The sequence below is a fragment of the Chiloscyllium plagiosum genome, chromosome 28 (assembly GCF_004010195.1).
Source record: "Chiloscyllium plagiosum isolate BGI_BamShark_2017 chromosome 28, ASM401019v2, whole genome shotgun sequence".
In the NCBI taxonomy this organism is placed as follows: Eukaryota; Metazoa; Chordata; class Chondrichthyes; order Orectolobiformes; family Hemiscylliidae; genus Chiloscyllium; species Chiloscyllium plagiosum.
The window spans coordinates 2,421,427-2,437,183 of NC_057737.1; the positions used below are offsets into that span (position 1 = coordinate 2,421,427).

Below are 15,757 nucleotides of genomic sequence, written 5' to 3' on the forward strand. Positions count from 1 at the left end.
TTCGTACACCTTGTGTATCTCACTGTGTCTCACACCTGCACACACACACCATGGGTGCTGGGGAAAAAAATAAGCACTACTGCAGTTAGGCGGTAGTGTGGGGGTTAAATAAAAGAAAAGAAAAAAAATTTAAATCTTCTATGCAATGTATTTTTACATTGGCCTTCCTAGCCAAAGTTAAAGCTGATGAGCTTATGTCCTGTTTCTGCAGGAGTATGGGATACCGCACCTCAGCAGTTACAGGAGATGATCAAGCTTGTGGGCCCATGGGCCGTCAGTTTGGTCAGGGGGCAATGATAACCGCTCCACCGACCTGGGTATCCTGCTGCGAGGAGGCAACTTCACCATCTCAGAGGTTAAGGAGATGGTGGGCGCGCGCCTCGTCGTCACTGGCGTCATATACAGAAATGCTCTCCTGAGACTGATTAATGTGTCCGTCCCAGCAGGTAAGAGTGAACGGTCAGCCGTCCTGCAGCAACTTCCACTATTGCTGGCCACGCCCAGGCTGGTCATTCTGGCCGGAGACGTCAACAGCATCATTGATACTGATGGACAATCCGGCAGGAGGGACAGCAAACTGGATGCCATGTCCAGAGTCCTGATGGAAATGGTCAAAGATGCCAAGGTGCACAACATCTTCAGCACGCCCGCAGTCTGTGCACAGCGTAGATACACCTAGTCACGGGCAGACGAGTCTATCCACTCAAGGATCGATTACCTGTTTGTGTCCCAAATGTTCTTGGTCAGGTCCACCAATGTCAAGTCGGTGTTCTTTTCTGACCACTGTCTCCTACTGGCCGACTGCCACCTACAGGACGAGCAACGGGCTGGTAAGAGAACGTGGAAGCTAAACACCAAGTTGTTGACCCAACGAAACATTGAGCAGCTCAAAAGGGATTATGCAGGTTGGCCAACTGTGAAGCCCATCTCTGACTCTCCAGCGGACTGGTGGGAAACGGTTAAAGGGAACATCAAGAGGCTCTTCATCCTCAAAGGTGTTCAGGAGGCAAGAGAAAGGTGGGCTGAGAGAAACCTGTTGGTCTTCCAGCTGAAGGAGTTGACCCCGACTGAGTGTTGCAGACTGGCACATTCCAAGGTCCAGGACCACGTGCTGAAGCTTGGGGCAGCTGCCGCCAAGGCACGGTGGGGAAAGACCACCGCGTAAGGTCTGCTGCCAAAGAAGAACAGGGGCCCACTCAGTAATTGGGCTCCACTGACGCCTCAGTTAAACACCTGGATGGTTAACATACAGACTTGTATATACAAATAATTCAGTCTGATCTCTGTATGTAAAGGCATGCAATTAGTACATACAAATGGTATCACCAACTGTACAGATATCAAAATATTTTTATGAATACCGACCACCCTGATATTTTGCACAGGGGAACGGTTAGCGGAGTTGGCTGGATGGCTGATTTACAATGCATGGCTCAATACCTGTACCACTATTCTGGTGAAGCCACGATTTGGAGGAGTCGGTGTTGGACTGAGGTGGACAAAGTTAAAATTCAGACAGCACACGGTTATAATCCAACAGGTTCATTTGGAAGCACCAGCTTTCAAAGCACTTTTTCTTCCTCAGGACAACGACCAGCACGTGCGTCGGCCACCACGACGCGGGAAATTTGAAGGGAGAGGCCCGGATGTTGCCGCCAACCGACGCTGAGCGCTCGCGCCCTGACCTCCGGAAGCTGTCACTCATTCCGCCTACTCACCCGACGCCTGGTGGATGAGCAGGTCCGTCACGATGCGTTCCATTGGTGGATGTCCTGTCACTCAGACAGTACTTCCGTTGTCAGGGGAGCTCGAGGCAAGATGGCGACGGTGGTGGCAATGACAGCAGCGGCAGAAGGTGCGAGACGGTGTGTGTGGAATGGGAGCTGGGCATTGTTTTATCCCCCCCAATCACGCGTATCCTTTTCCAGCAACACATCTTCATCATCTGCAGTCCTCACTTTCTCCTATCCTGTTATTAACCAAAGCTCAGGCGCGGGCATCTTTCTGTTTGTGTAATGTGACCATTTTCCATCAGGACTAACCGCAGCAATATCTGAAGCGAATGACGGGTGAGGAGATCCCCAACCGCGTCCAGTGTCTTCAGTGAACCTTTATCCAGTGCTATCAGCTCTTCTCTCCTGTTTCACATCCTCCATGAGTAATAACATCCTATCTGCTCTTGAGGACCTTTAAAGTCCTCAGGATTCAACATCGAATTTATTTTTCTTAGAGCAGGAACACCTTATTGCCCTCTCCACTCCACGCCCCAGGTCCTGTCATGACATGGAACATACCTTGTTCAAATCCTACTTGGGACCCTCCACAGCCCTTTCTCCAGTATTGATGATATTGTTAGTGCTGCTTTCCTCTCATTTGGAATTGGAAAAATGTATCAATTTTCCTTTCGATTTCTCCCTTCACACGGTCCATCTCTGTTTCCATTTCTGGATTAAAAATCACACAAAGAAGGAGAGGTGCTCTGAAAGCTCATGCTTCCAAATAAACCTGTTGGACTATAAACTGGTGCTGTGTGATTTTTAACTTTGTCCATTTCTCCCACAGAATAAGAAAAGTTATGAGAATGAGGGTGTTGCTGGCTAGGCCAGCATTTCTGGCTCATCCCTAATTGTGCTGACAGCAGTTAATAGTCAACCACATTGCAGTGGGCCAGTAGTCACATATAGGCCAGATAAGGATTGTAGTTTCCATCCCTAAAGGAAGTTAGTGAACCATTTGGGTTTTTCCCCATCAAGCAACAATGGACAGCATCAGACTCTTAATTCCAAACTTTTATTGAATTCAAATGATGGAGATGTTTGGTATGCTTTCCTTTATTGGTCAGGGTACTGAGTATAGAAGTTGGGAGGTCATGCTGTAGCTGTACAGGACATTGGTTAGGCTCCTTTTGGAATATTGCATGCAGTTCTGGTCTCTTTCCTACCAGAAGGATAATGTGAAACTTGAAAGGGTTCAGAAAGGTTTACAAGGTCGTTGCCAGGGTTGGAGGATTTGAGCTATATGGAGGGGCTGAATAGGCTGGGGATGTTTTCCCTGGCATGTCAGAGGCTGAGGGGTGACCTTATCGAGGTTTATAAAATCATGAGGGGCATGGATAGGATAAATAGACAAAGTCTTTTCCCTGGGGTTGGGGAGTCTAGAACTAGAGGGCATAGGTTTAGGGTGAGAGGGTAAGCTATAAAAGAAACCTATGGGGTAACTTTTTCACACACAGGGTGGTACGGGTATGAATGAGGTACCAGAGGAAGTGTTGGAGGCTAGTACAATTGCAACATCTAAAAGGCATTTGGATGAGTACATGAATAGGAAGGGTTTGGAGGGATATGGGCCGGGTGCTGGCAAGTGGGACAAGATTAGGTTGGGATATCTGGTCGGCATAGAAAGTTGGACCGAAGGGTCTGTTTCCATGCTGTACATCTCTATGACCACCATCTGCCTTGGTGGGTTTCCAACTCTGGTTCCTATAACATTATTCCTGGGTTTCTGCATCAACAGTCTAATGATAATGCCACTATGTCATCACCTTCCCCTATACATCTGTACATCCTCACATCCAGCTTCCTGTAAGGATGTCGTCCCCATTCTCTCAGTTTCTCAGTCTTGTCACATCTGTTCTAATGATGCCACCTTCTGTTGGGACGGCCTCAGAAATGCCTATCCTTTTCTTTAATTGTGTATACACTGCCACAATGGTCGATAGGGCACTTAGCCCTCTTTGACCTATCTCCCAAATGTCTGCTTTCCCTTCCTTCCAACAATAATGATCAGGCTCCCTGGTGCTCACTTACCATCTAACCATATATGCATCTAAAAGGACTGTAAGCCTCCATTTATGTCACCTTCAACAAGATGCCACAACCAGATACATTCCCCTTTCCTCTATTTTGCAGGAATCATTCCTTCTGAGGCACTCTAGTATACTCCTCCATTCCCATAGCATCTTCCCATACAATTGTTTGTCTGTTTACCTCCTCCCTCCTCACAATCCAAGGCCCAGGGCATACCTTCCAGGTGAAGCAGCTATTTATCTGTACTTCATTAAATCTAATTGCTGTTTTCACTGTTCAAAATGTTGAGAAGATGCAATGCAGACTGGGTGACTGCTTTGCAGAGCGGCTATCTATCTGCAAAAATGACGTGAGTTTCCAGTTGCCTGCCACTTCAGCACACCACCATGTTTCCTTGCCAACACTTCTGTCACGCACCTGTTATAGTGTTCCAGTGAGCCTTAGTGCAAGTTTGAGAAACAATATCTCATTTTATGCTTGGGGACCAGAAGCCTCTAAGTTTGGGAGAAGATTTGTAGCTCAGGTGCTTGTTGTAGTGGTTCTGTTCACAGAAGCGCTTCACAGGAGGCTCCCAAGCACTGAGGATGTCACCTAGACAGGGAACGAAACAACTGCAACACAAATTCCCAGCTCGGTGAACAGAACCACAACAGCCTCTAAGATTCAACATCAAATTTGATAACTTTGTAGCCTGATTCAATCTTTCTGTATTTTTAACCCACCTCACGCCTGGCCCTGTTAATGACATAATTGCTTTTTAGGAGTCACCCGTTCTCATACTGTGAGGTTGCATGAATTACATTCAGCACAGCTCACTCATTTTCTCAATCTTAACTCTTCTCACGTATTCAGCTTTTCCTCTACCTGATCTGTTATCTGTAATCTCCTTGTTTACCTATTCCTTTTAAATTCTCTCTCAGTGCTGTCTCCACCAATCTGCTCACCTTGCATTGAGTCATAGTTATACAGCACAAAACAGACCCTTCAATCCAACCAGTCTGTTCTGATCATAATCCCAAACTAAACACCCACCTGCACTTGGCTCCTATCCCTCCAAACGTTTCTTATTCATGACTTTTCAGCAGAACTGTATCCTCATCTACCACTTCCTCTGGAAGTTCATTCCACACACGAACCTCTGTCAAAAAAATTGCCCTGCTGTTTTGTTAAAATCTTTCTCCTCTCAAAAATATAGCTAGGCGAAAGTGAGTACTGCAGATGCTGGAGATTAGAGTTGAGAGTGTTGAGCTGGAAAAGCACAGCAGATCAGGCAGCATCCGAGGAGCAGGAAAATTGATGGTTTTTTTGCTCCTCGGATACTGCCTGACCTGTTGTGCTTTTTCAGCACTACACTCTTGACTTAAAAATATAGCCCCAATCTTGAAATCCCCCCACCCTAGGGCAAAGAACTTACCATTCACTTTATCTGTACTGTTTTGAACTTAAAGGTGTGTACTGTACCTTTAAGAGAGAGAGAGAGAGAGAGAGAAAGAATGCTGTTCTGAACTGAGAGCTTACAAATATACATGACTAGATAGCAATCCAAGATTGCACTGAAAAATTGAAAATATGTAACATTTGGCTGTGCAATGGATACCTGAGTTTTGTTTAAAGATCTAGGACACTAATCACCAAGTGTTTAAATCTGCTGGATCTTTCGTCCCCCAAATTGGTTCAGATCTGTCTAAACCTGTCCAAATCCCAGATAAACCTCCAATCTGTTATGTCACGGAGGCGAACCCTCTGTTAATTAAACCAAAAACCCAGAAAAGCTTGCCTCGCCACATAATCTGTTAAACTACGACTGACAGAACTCCCAGGTTCCACTATTTAAAGAAAATAACATCAATTTATTTTTTAACTCTAAAAGTGAGCATTAAACAACAACTATTAACAACTCTAAGCCCCACTTATTCTTAACTGCTTATTATCCGCTTCCAATTCTATAACAATGTGCTGTTCCATTTAAGAGTTATTAAAATTACATCAACTTAATTTTCAAAATCTCTCAGTTGTTGTCTTTGTTTGTCTTCATTCTTCTGGCTGAGCATCTCCCTGGGTCGTCATCTCTTTTTACTGCGTGTATGTTTCACATGAATAGATAATGTTTCCTAATTTCTTGAAGTGCAAGATGTTAGATGGGCAATTCGCTCTTTCTACGGCAGTTGCTCTCTAATCAATTTGCAGAATGTTGGCATTCTTATACACCCAACATCAGATCATCTCATTGGTTGTTGGCAAAACAGTAAATCCGAACTCGTTTGGGTTTTAGTGTCCTGGGGCATAATTTAAACAGTTTAGTTAAATTTGAATTGTTGTCAAAACAGCAGTCAAAACTCAGGTATTCATTTCACAGCAAAATTTTGGATATTTTCCACTCTGGGACTGCCATCCAGGCATAACGCAGGTCCTAAGAGTCATAGAGATGTACAGCACAGAGACAGACCCTTCAATCCAACTGGCCATGCCGACCAGCTATCTCATCCCAATCTAGTCCCACCTGCCAGCACCTGGCCCATATCCCTCCAAACCCCTCCGATTCATATACCCATCTAGATGCCTTTTAGCCTCCACCACTTCCTCTGGCAACTCATTAAGCTTGCAGTTCAGGACAGCATTCTTTTTCTCTTAAAGGTACAGTAAGCACCTACAACTTCATAACAATATCCCTCACAATTTTATAAACTTCTATAAAGGCATCCCTGAACCTCCTAAACACCCCAACTTCAACTTCAGCATAAATGCCACTTTTCCTAGCTACTAACCATTCTGATGAAGAGTTACTGGACCCAGTGTTAACTCTGTTTCCTTCCAGCAGATCCTGCCAGACCTTTTGAGTTTCTCCAGCAATTTCTGTCATGACATGTCATTTTTTTAGCACAGCCACCACTTGAAGCTCCAATTATCACCTGCAGTCATTTTTTCTATAGCGCGATGGTCATGTTCTTGTGCACCCTACTCTATACACAATAATTGCGCAATACAAATAACAGTGTTGGTGATGTGGTCGTGCTATAGCCAACACACATTTTAAAAGTTTGCGCTTTAGAAACAGAATCCCCATTTGTCAATTGCGTTACAGCAAATTTGCATTGGTGAAATGCATGATATAGCAGAATGACCTATATCTAGTTTTCTTCACAAACAAAGAAATTGCTGGTGAATCTCTGCAGGTCTGGCAGCATGTGTGGAGAGAGGTATAGAGTTAATATTTCAAGTCTGATAGACTTCAGAATTTTTCTTAATTTCAGATTTCCAGTGTGCAGCTTTTATTATAGCTGATTAAGCTATTGTGGCTCCTGATTATGGGATGTAACAAGATTTGTTGGCTTTGCTCATATTTTAACCAATAGGATAGCATTTGTCCTTTACTGATTGGCTGCTCACGAGAGTAGTCTCAAGTATTATCGTGTGCAGTTTCAACTCACTGCTCAGTGCTGCCCCATAATAAGAACAGCAGTAGTCTGTAGCACAAATACAGCCATTTGATAAGATTATGACTGACCTTTGACCTTAACTTTATACCTGCACAGTTCCCAAACTTGGCGTTTCCCCTGAAGCCCAAAAATCCATTAACATGTTTCTTGACTATATTCAATGATCTAGCTTCTGCTGTCAGAAGTAGAGTGTTCCAAATATCCAGTGCTCTCTGAATGAAGAAATTCCTACTTATCTCAGTCTTAATTATCAAACCCTCATTCTGAGACTCTGCCTTCTAGTTCTAGACTTTCCAGCCAAAGGACATAATCTTTCACTGTTCATCCCGTTAAGCTCCTCAGCATTTTTGTTCATTTCAATCAGATCATCTCTAATTCTGCTAAACTCTGGAGCATAGAACTAATCTTCTGAACCTGTCATAGCACAACCCACTCACTGCAGAAATTAATGCAATGTACCTTTGTTGAAACAACAGTAGATTATGTATTAATTTCAAATGGCTTTGTGAAACATGGGCAAAGCTGACGTTATGTTCAATTCTCAAGGACGTGCAGATGGGGCCTCATATATATCCTCAGGTGGAGTAAACCTAAAGGGATTTTATCCTCAGTAATTATCTCAACCTTAGCATTGAAGGATAGTTGAGAAATTTCAGTTTGCAAATTTTCTTTTATTCTTGCTAAGACTTGCTCTGGAAAATAATGGTACTTTGTAGTTAATGTTTTCTGACTCAAGTGCTGAGATTAGCGACTCTCAAGCTGTTTGTTTCCCCAGAAAAGTCCCGAGGAAAGTACTCAGCCAGCTGCATCACTGTGATTGTGGTATTGGTTGGCCTGCCTCTTTGGTGGAAGACAACAGAGACATATCGTGCCTCGCTGCCTTACAGTCAGATCAGTGAACTAGATATTCTCTTGGTAAGTGATTCAATGGCAGTACGTTGGGCTTTGTCATATTGTAAGATGTGAATGTGCAGTTTCCTGACAAGGCACTGATGAACGTCCACCAATATTCAGCGGATAGCATCCTCGTCTCTGAATCAAAAGGTTCTGGGTTCAAGTCATAATCCAGAAACTTGGTGTACTCTCAGGGAGTGCTGTATGTTAAAGGTGCTGTTTATCAGATGAGGACTTGTCTTTACTTTATAAGATTCCCATACAGTATGTTGAAGATGAGCAACTGAGATTTTCTTGGTGCCACGGCCAATATTTCTCTTCATTGATGCCTCTTTAAAAACAGATTATTATCCTACACCCTGAGCCAGGAACCCTGAGGTATATATCAGAGGTAGCTCCCCATGTTCGGGCCTTTTTTGTGGGGATGGGGGCGTCTCCTGGTTAGGAGCAGCACTGGGGCCTGTGATTTCTTTACCTGGTCTTGGTGGATACATATCAAAGATACTTAGTTGACTTTAAAACTGTGTCATATTCTGTGCTACGAAAGATGTTTTTGAAATATGTCTTTTTACCTTTCTCTGGTTAATGGCATGTGCCTGAATTGTGCTTGGGGCACTGGATGTGACCCCATTTGCTATACAATACTGGGAACTGATAGTGAAGGTGCTTATTTGCAGACATTAAAGGTGAGCTCTGCTTGTTGCATTTCCACTTGCCTCATAGTAGCTTTTCCAGTTGGCATCTAGATTATGAATGGAAAGCAGCCATTAGGATGATTGGCGCGTGTTTGAACTGGCTTGAAGAATGGCTCTGGCACTGTGACCAGAATTATTTACACAACTATAATTGGAATTATTAGACCAATTACACCTGCTGTTATCATAGGTGTGCATTATTGAAAATACTTTTAGTTTATGGAACATGTATGCATAATGTGAAAGATTGTCTTGACCTTTGCAACTTTGAATCATTGAGTGCAAACATAAGGAGGTCAGTCAGGAAGGGCTGTGGAAAATGAGCTTTCCTTTCTACATTTATGCCTTCAGGATGTATCATCATCAAACTGAACCTTGTTCTTACTCAATCTTTACACACAACTTCCATCAGAAAGCAATCAACTTGTTACTTTTTCTCTCATGACCCTGATGGTAATCAAGTCCCATTATTCCACAAGCTGTCACAAATATATAAATGACCAAATCAGTCACTAAAAGTTTATAGAGAACACTACAGTACTGCATAAGCCCTTCAGCCCTCTATGTTGTGCCGGCCTTTTATCCTACTCTAAGATCAGACAACCTACATACCCTTCCTTGGATTATATTCTATGTGCCAATCCAACAGATGCTTAAATGTCCCTGACTCTGCTATCACTGCTGGCAGTGCATTCCACACACCCAGCATTCTGAGTAAAGAACCTATTTCTGACATCTCCCCTAAACCTTCCTCCAGTTACCAAAATTATGCCCCCTCATGGTAGACATTTCCACCATGGGAAAAAGTCTCTGTCCATTCTATCTATGCCTCTCATCATCTTCGATGTCTCGATCAAGTCACCTTTCATCCTTCTTCGCTCTAGTAAGGAAAGCCCTTGCTCCCTTAACCTTTCTTCATAACACATGCCCTCCAGTCCAGGCAGCACCCTGGTAAATCTGCACCCTCTCTAAAGCTTCCACATCTTTCCTATAATGAGCTGACCAAAGCTGCAGCATAAGCTTGCAGTTCTTAAACTCAATCCCCTGCTAATGAAAGCTGACACACCATACCCCATCTTTGGGGTGGCAACTTTGAGGGATCTAAGAATATGGACCCCAAGATCACTCTGTCCTTTCACACTGCCAAGAATCCTGCCTTTAATCCTGTATTCTGCATTCAAATTCAACCTTCCAAAGTGAACTTCTTCACACTTTTCCAGGTTGAACTTCATATGCCACTTATCAGCCCAGTTCTGTATCATGTCAATGTCTCGTTGCAACCTATAATAGCTCTCCACACTATCCAAAACTCCACCAATCTTTGTATCATTGGCAAACATTTCCTCATCCAGGCTGAATACTTTCCATCTACTACCACCTTCTGTCTTCTATGGGTCAGCCAATTCTGTATCCAGACAGGCTTCCCTGTATACCATGCTTCCTTACTTTCAGAAAGAGACTACAATGGTGAACGTTATCAAATGCCTTGCTGAAATCCATGTACACCACATCCACTGCTCTACCTTCATCAACATGTTTTGTTACATCCTCAAAGAGTTCAATAAGATTTGTGAGGCATGACCTGTCCCTCTCAAAGCCATGCTGACTATCCCTCATCAAATTATGATTTTCCAATAATCATAAATCCTGTCTCTCAGAATCCTCTCCAATGCTTTGCCCCCCACTGACGCAAGACTGACTGGTCTATGATCCCCTAGATTAACCCTATTCCCTTTCTTGAAGAAAGGAATAACATTTGCCACCCTCCAGTCATTGGGCATTACTCCAGTGGATAGTGAGGACGCAAAGATCATCGCTGAAGACACAGCAATGTTTTCCATCGCTTCCTGTAGTAACCTAGGGTGTATCCCATAAGGATAGATGGGTGTATCACATCAGGAACCCTTTCTGGACACACCTGACAAAAACTGCTCCATCCAAACTATTTGAACTAAATACGTTCCAATCAATATTAGGGAAATTAAAGTCCCTCCTGACAATGACCCTGTTATTTCTGCACCATTCCAAAATCTGCCTCCCAATCTGCTCCTCTGTGCCTCTGTTGCTATTGGGGAGCCAGTAGAAAACGCCTAAATAAAGTGACTGCCCCTTTCCTGTTTCTGACTTCCACCCATACTGATTCTGTAGGACGATCTCCCTTTCTGCAGCTGAGATGCTATCCCTGATTAGCAATGTCACTCCTCCACCTCTTTTACCTCTGTTCCCCACCCTAACAATTCCTTGTGAAACATCCGAACCCCAGAACATCCAACAGCCATTTCTGTGATATCTATGGCCACAACATCATAGTTCCAAGTACCTCTTATTCCTGATTCTACTTGCATTAAAATATACACACTTCAACCCATCACATTTGACTGCACCTTTGTCCTATCAAATGCCTATCCCTTCTCACAGACTCTCTGCACGCTGTATCTGGCTGTTTACTGCCTACTCCATCATCTGATCTGCAGCTCATATTCCCACCCCCCGCCAATCTAGTTTAAACCTTCCTCAAAGCTCTTGCAAACCTCCCCTCCAGTTCTTGTACAGGTCCCACCCTCCCCAGAAGGTATCCCAACGATCCACATATCTGAAACGCCGTCCTACACCAGCCCCTGCATCCGTGTGTTCATCTGCACTCGCTCTCCAGTCCTAGCCTCACTGGCACATGGCACCGATAGCATTCCTGAGATCACTACTCTGCTCGTCTTGCCTTCTAGCTTCCAACCTAACTCCTTATATTCTCTTTTCAGGTCCCTCATCCCTTTCCCTACCTATGTCATTGATGCCGATGTGTACCACGACCTCTGGCTGCTCTCCCTTCCCCTTAAGAATCCTGTATTCTCGATCCAAGACATCCCTGACCCTAGCATCCAGGAGGCAACACACCATCCGGGCGTCTTGCTCACGACTACAGAATCTTCTGTTTGTTCCTCTCACCATTGAATCTCCTATCACTATTGCACTTCCCTTCTTCCCCCCCTTCCCTTCTGACCCACAGAGCCAGGTTCAGTGCCAGAAACCTGGCCGCTGTGGCTTTCCCCTGGTAGATCGTTGCCCCCAACAGCATCCAAAATGGTATACTTATTATTGAAGGGAATGGCCACAGTGGGTCCCTATACTGTCTGCATATTCCATTTCCCCCCTCCTGATGGTTACCCAGCTACCTTTAATTTAGGTGTGCCTACCTCGCTATAACTCCTCTCTACTACTCCCTCAGCCTCCCGAATGATCTGAAGTTCATCCAGCTCCAGCTCCCATTCCCTAACGTGGTCTGTGAAGACTGGAGTTGAATGCACTTCTTGCAGGCGAAGTCAGCAGGGACGTCAGTGGTGACTCTGACCTCCCACATGCTGCAAGAAGAGCATGTAACTGCCCTAGCCTCCTTCCTCTCTGCTCTAAATTATCAAGAGAAATTGAATAAATTAGCCATAGCCCACATATTGATTTTTCCTAACTTTGACTGCTGTCAAGGACAAAAGAAACTCATAAGATTTCATCAATAAACCAAAAATAGAAATTTATTTATTGCAAACAAATTTAACCTTTAATAAGTGGCAAACCAAATTTTTAACTTGTAATATTCAAACTTAAATTAAAGATAAAGTCACCGTAGTTTTAGAGGACCATAGGGCTGCTCTCTCATTAGAGAGAGAGAGAGAAAATTAGTGGTTAAACATGAGGGAGACCATACCTTGGATGAGGAGAGAAGCTAAGAACAAGAGTCCTTCACAGTATCTCAGTGTGTAGAACCCACGATGTTGCCGTTTGTCTGCATAGCAAACAATCTGTCCAGCCAATCGAAATTGCTGATTCCCTAAAGACCCCTTTAAACCCAAGCACTGACACATTAATTCAAAAATAGAACAGACAAGATAAACAGCTGTGCAGGTATATCATAGGTAGAAAACTTAAACCAAAAGGAACAAGTTCTTTGAATCAAGAGTCCAAACTACAAGGGTGGAACAAGCTGACTTTCTCACAGCTCTTTCGGTTTTTGGCAATGTTTGTTGTCACATAGTTGTTACATTTTCGTTGACTGTAGTGTAATAGAAGATTTGGTAAGTTGGACCTAGGTCGTTGATTAAGTTAGTTTTTTTTTGTAGAGTCCCAGAGAAAGAGAGACCCATGTATGCTTACAAACTTTCTGGAGTTCTGAGTCAACTTCCTTCTTAGGTCTGTTACAAACTAGTTTCAAATCAAAGGCACTTGGTGCTAGCTTGTCTCTGTCAAGTATTGAATCCAGCTTCTCCAAAAGATTCTCCTCAGCATACAGATGGTCAGTGCAGAGGGTCAAACCTGATATTTTCTAAGCATAAGTCAGGATGCAACCATGCAATACGTGCATGTACTTAATATGGCAGTTAGTGTTCCTAACTGCTGTGCCACTGGGTAATGTGATAGAAAATTAAACTCTCTTCTGTCTGATGTCAACCTCCGTGCAGTGTAATGAAAGTCCTTTCTGTGTGGCAAGGTGTTTTAGTCCTTAAGGAGCACCATCTGAAGAGGCTACATTTCAGATCAGATGCTAAGCCAAGGCCTCACTATCAGTTCAAGTAGATGTAGAACACACCATAGTATTATTCAAGTCAGATCAGGAGGAGTTCTCCCCAACATCCTGGTCAAAGTTGATGTGATTTCAATTTGTGGGATCTTCCTGTGTATATATTGACAGCAGTGTTTTCCTACATTACAAAAGGGGCTGTACAAGTGGAGGATTGTACTTTTTTCTACAGGCTATCAAGTTAAGTTGTCCACATCCTTAGATTTTGTTTAATGGAACCTTGTGACTTCTTTTGCAGCTTGACATTAGTGTACCAGTGGAGGTGGTCTTCACAAGAGGCACATTGACCGCAGAACAACAGAAAAGGCTGCTGCCACAGACTCAGTTTAGCCAGAAACTGAATCAGCTGGATGGTGAGTAAATACAACAGTAAACTTAAAATGGTGGCTTCTCATTTTATATGCTGATTGCGATAGTGCTGATGTTTGAACAAGTAAAGAAATGTTTGTCTCCACACCAATATGTTATCCTTTTCATATTATTGTGCTGTGCAAATAAGAAGATAATCAACTTTGATTTCCTCGTTTGTGCTGAGGTTAATTGATCACAGTAAGATACAGTAATAAAGCATAACGGTTGATATTTTTAAAATTCACTTATGGGACATAGGTGTTGCTGACTGGCCAGCATTTATTACCCATCTCTAGATGCCTTTGAACTGATTGGCTTGTTAGTCCATTTCAGAGGACAGTGGAGAGTCAACCACATTGATGTGGATCTGGAGTCAGATCTGTAGGCCAGACCAGGTGAGGATGGCAGATTTCCTTCCTTGAAGGACATTAGTGAACTAGGTGGGATTTTTCTGGCAATCAACAATGGTTTCATGGTGAACAGTATATTCTTAATTCCAGATTTTTATTGAATGCAAATTCCACCGCCTGTCATGGCAGGATTCGAACCCAGGTCCCCAGAACGTTAGCAGAGTTTCTGGATTAATAGAGTAGCGATTATACTACTAGGCCATCAGTTCCCCCAGGATCTTGGTGTCTGTCAAGGGTTTTGCCCCATATCACCATCCAGTAATTCCTGGTTAGGATGTGCACATGTTTGCTCTTCAAGTGGTGATAGCCACAGACTCAGCAGTGTGATCTCTGTTGAAACTCACTTGTAAACTCAAAGCTAAGACTAGTCAGCAACTGTTTTCACTGGGAATGCTGAGGATTATTAGAGAGAAAACATGAACAAAATAAATGTAAAGAGATTCTATTTTATACTATTGGCGCTAAAAATCCGTTTGTACTGTTCTCCCACATGTTAGTATATAGTTAACGTAGTGCTCCCTGTGGGTCACTACGATCAATGCATAAATTGAACCTGAACATTAAGATTGGCAATTGTGTTGCTAAATCACTGTCTAGTCAGCTTTGCTTCTTGTACAAATTCTGTTTCAAGTTTAAATCCTTGTACTGTTTCTCTCTCAGGTAAAACAGGCTTCAAGTATAGGTATGAGAAGACATATAGAGCTGCTACCGGTATTGAACAAGATGCAATAATGGGTGAAAATGTGGAAGGTAAAAAATTGCTGCTGCATGCCTTTTCTATATTGAATTTACTTCTGTCTCTATCTGTTGCACTTGCCTCAATGCCAAGTGAATCCTGTTTGTTTACATGGATACTGAGAGGATGAATTGAAGATTAAAAGTCCGAGTTACAACTGTGGATAGGCCAGCTGCAGTCAGTTGTTGGAAGATCTTTGGGAGTGATTTCGGGAGATGACTGGTGTCTCTGACAATAAGCCTTTCCCCACTGAGCTGATGTTGTGTTTTACATTGATTAAGATTTAAGAACTTGTGACCAGAACTGTCCATCATCATGTGAGGCCTATCCTAAACCTTAAAAGTATTGTGAGGACCCACTTTCAGGGTCTGTATTATCTTTGTCATTCTGATCTCATTTCACCAAGCTTGCTTTCAAGCACTGGTCTGGGAAGTATATTGCAGCATTGAAACCCTCCATCTGCCTATATAATACAGCTGTTTATTCCCTGGTTTCTTAGAACATGGAACAATACGGCACAGAACAGGCCCTTCGGCCCATGATGTTGTGCCGAACTTTGTCCTAGCTTAAGTACCTATCCATGTACCTATCCAATTGCCGCTTAAAGGTCACCAATGATTCTGACTCTGCCACTCCCACAGGCAGTGCATTCCATGCCCCCACCACTCTCTGGGTAAAGAACCTACCCCTGATATCCCCCCTATACCTTCCACCCTTCACCTTAAATTTATGTCCCCTTGTAACACTCTGTTGTACCCGGGGAAAAAGTTTCTGACTGTCTACTCTATCTATACCTCTGATCATCTTATAAACCTCTATCAAGTCACCCCTCATCCTACGCCGTTCCAACGAGAAAAGGCC

The 15,757-nt window shown here is 43.4% G+C and overlaps 1 protein-coding gene across 1 annotated transcript in view; it reads left to right on the forward strand.

Annotated features, from left to right (window-relative positions):
* The first annotated feature begins 1,752 nt into the window (after positions 1–1,752).
* The window catches only part of pigs (phosphatidylinositol glycan anchor biosynthesis, class S), a 49,428-nt gene continuing 35,423 nt past the window's right edge, over positions 1,753–15,757 (forward strand). The window contains exons 1-4 of the mRNA XM_043718089.1: positions 1,753–1,855; positions 8,019–8,158; positions 13,638–13,752; positions 14,821–14,910. Coding sequence (XP_043574024.1) covers positions 1,768–1,855; positions 8,019–8,158; positions 13,638–13,752; positions 14,821–14,910 — 433 coding nt within the window. The 5' untranslated portion in view covers positions 1,753–1,767. The remainder of the gene's footprint in view (positions 1,856–8,018; positions 8,159–13,637; positions 13,753–14,820; positions 14,911–15,757) is intronic.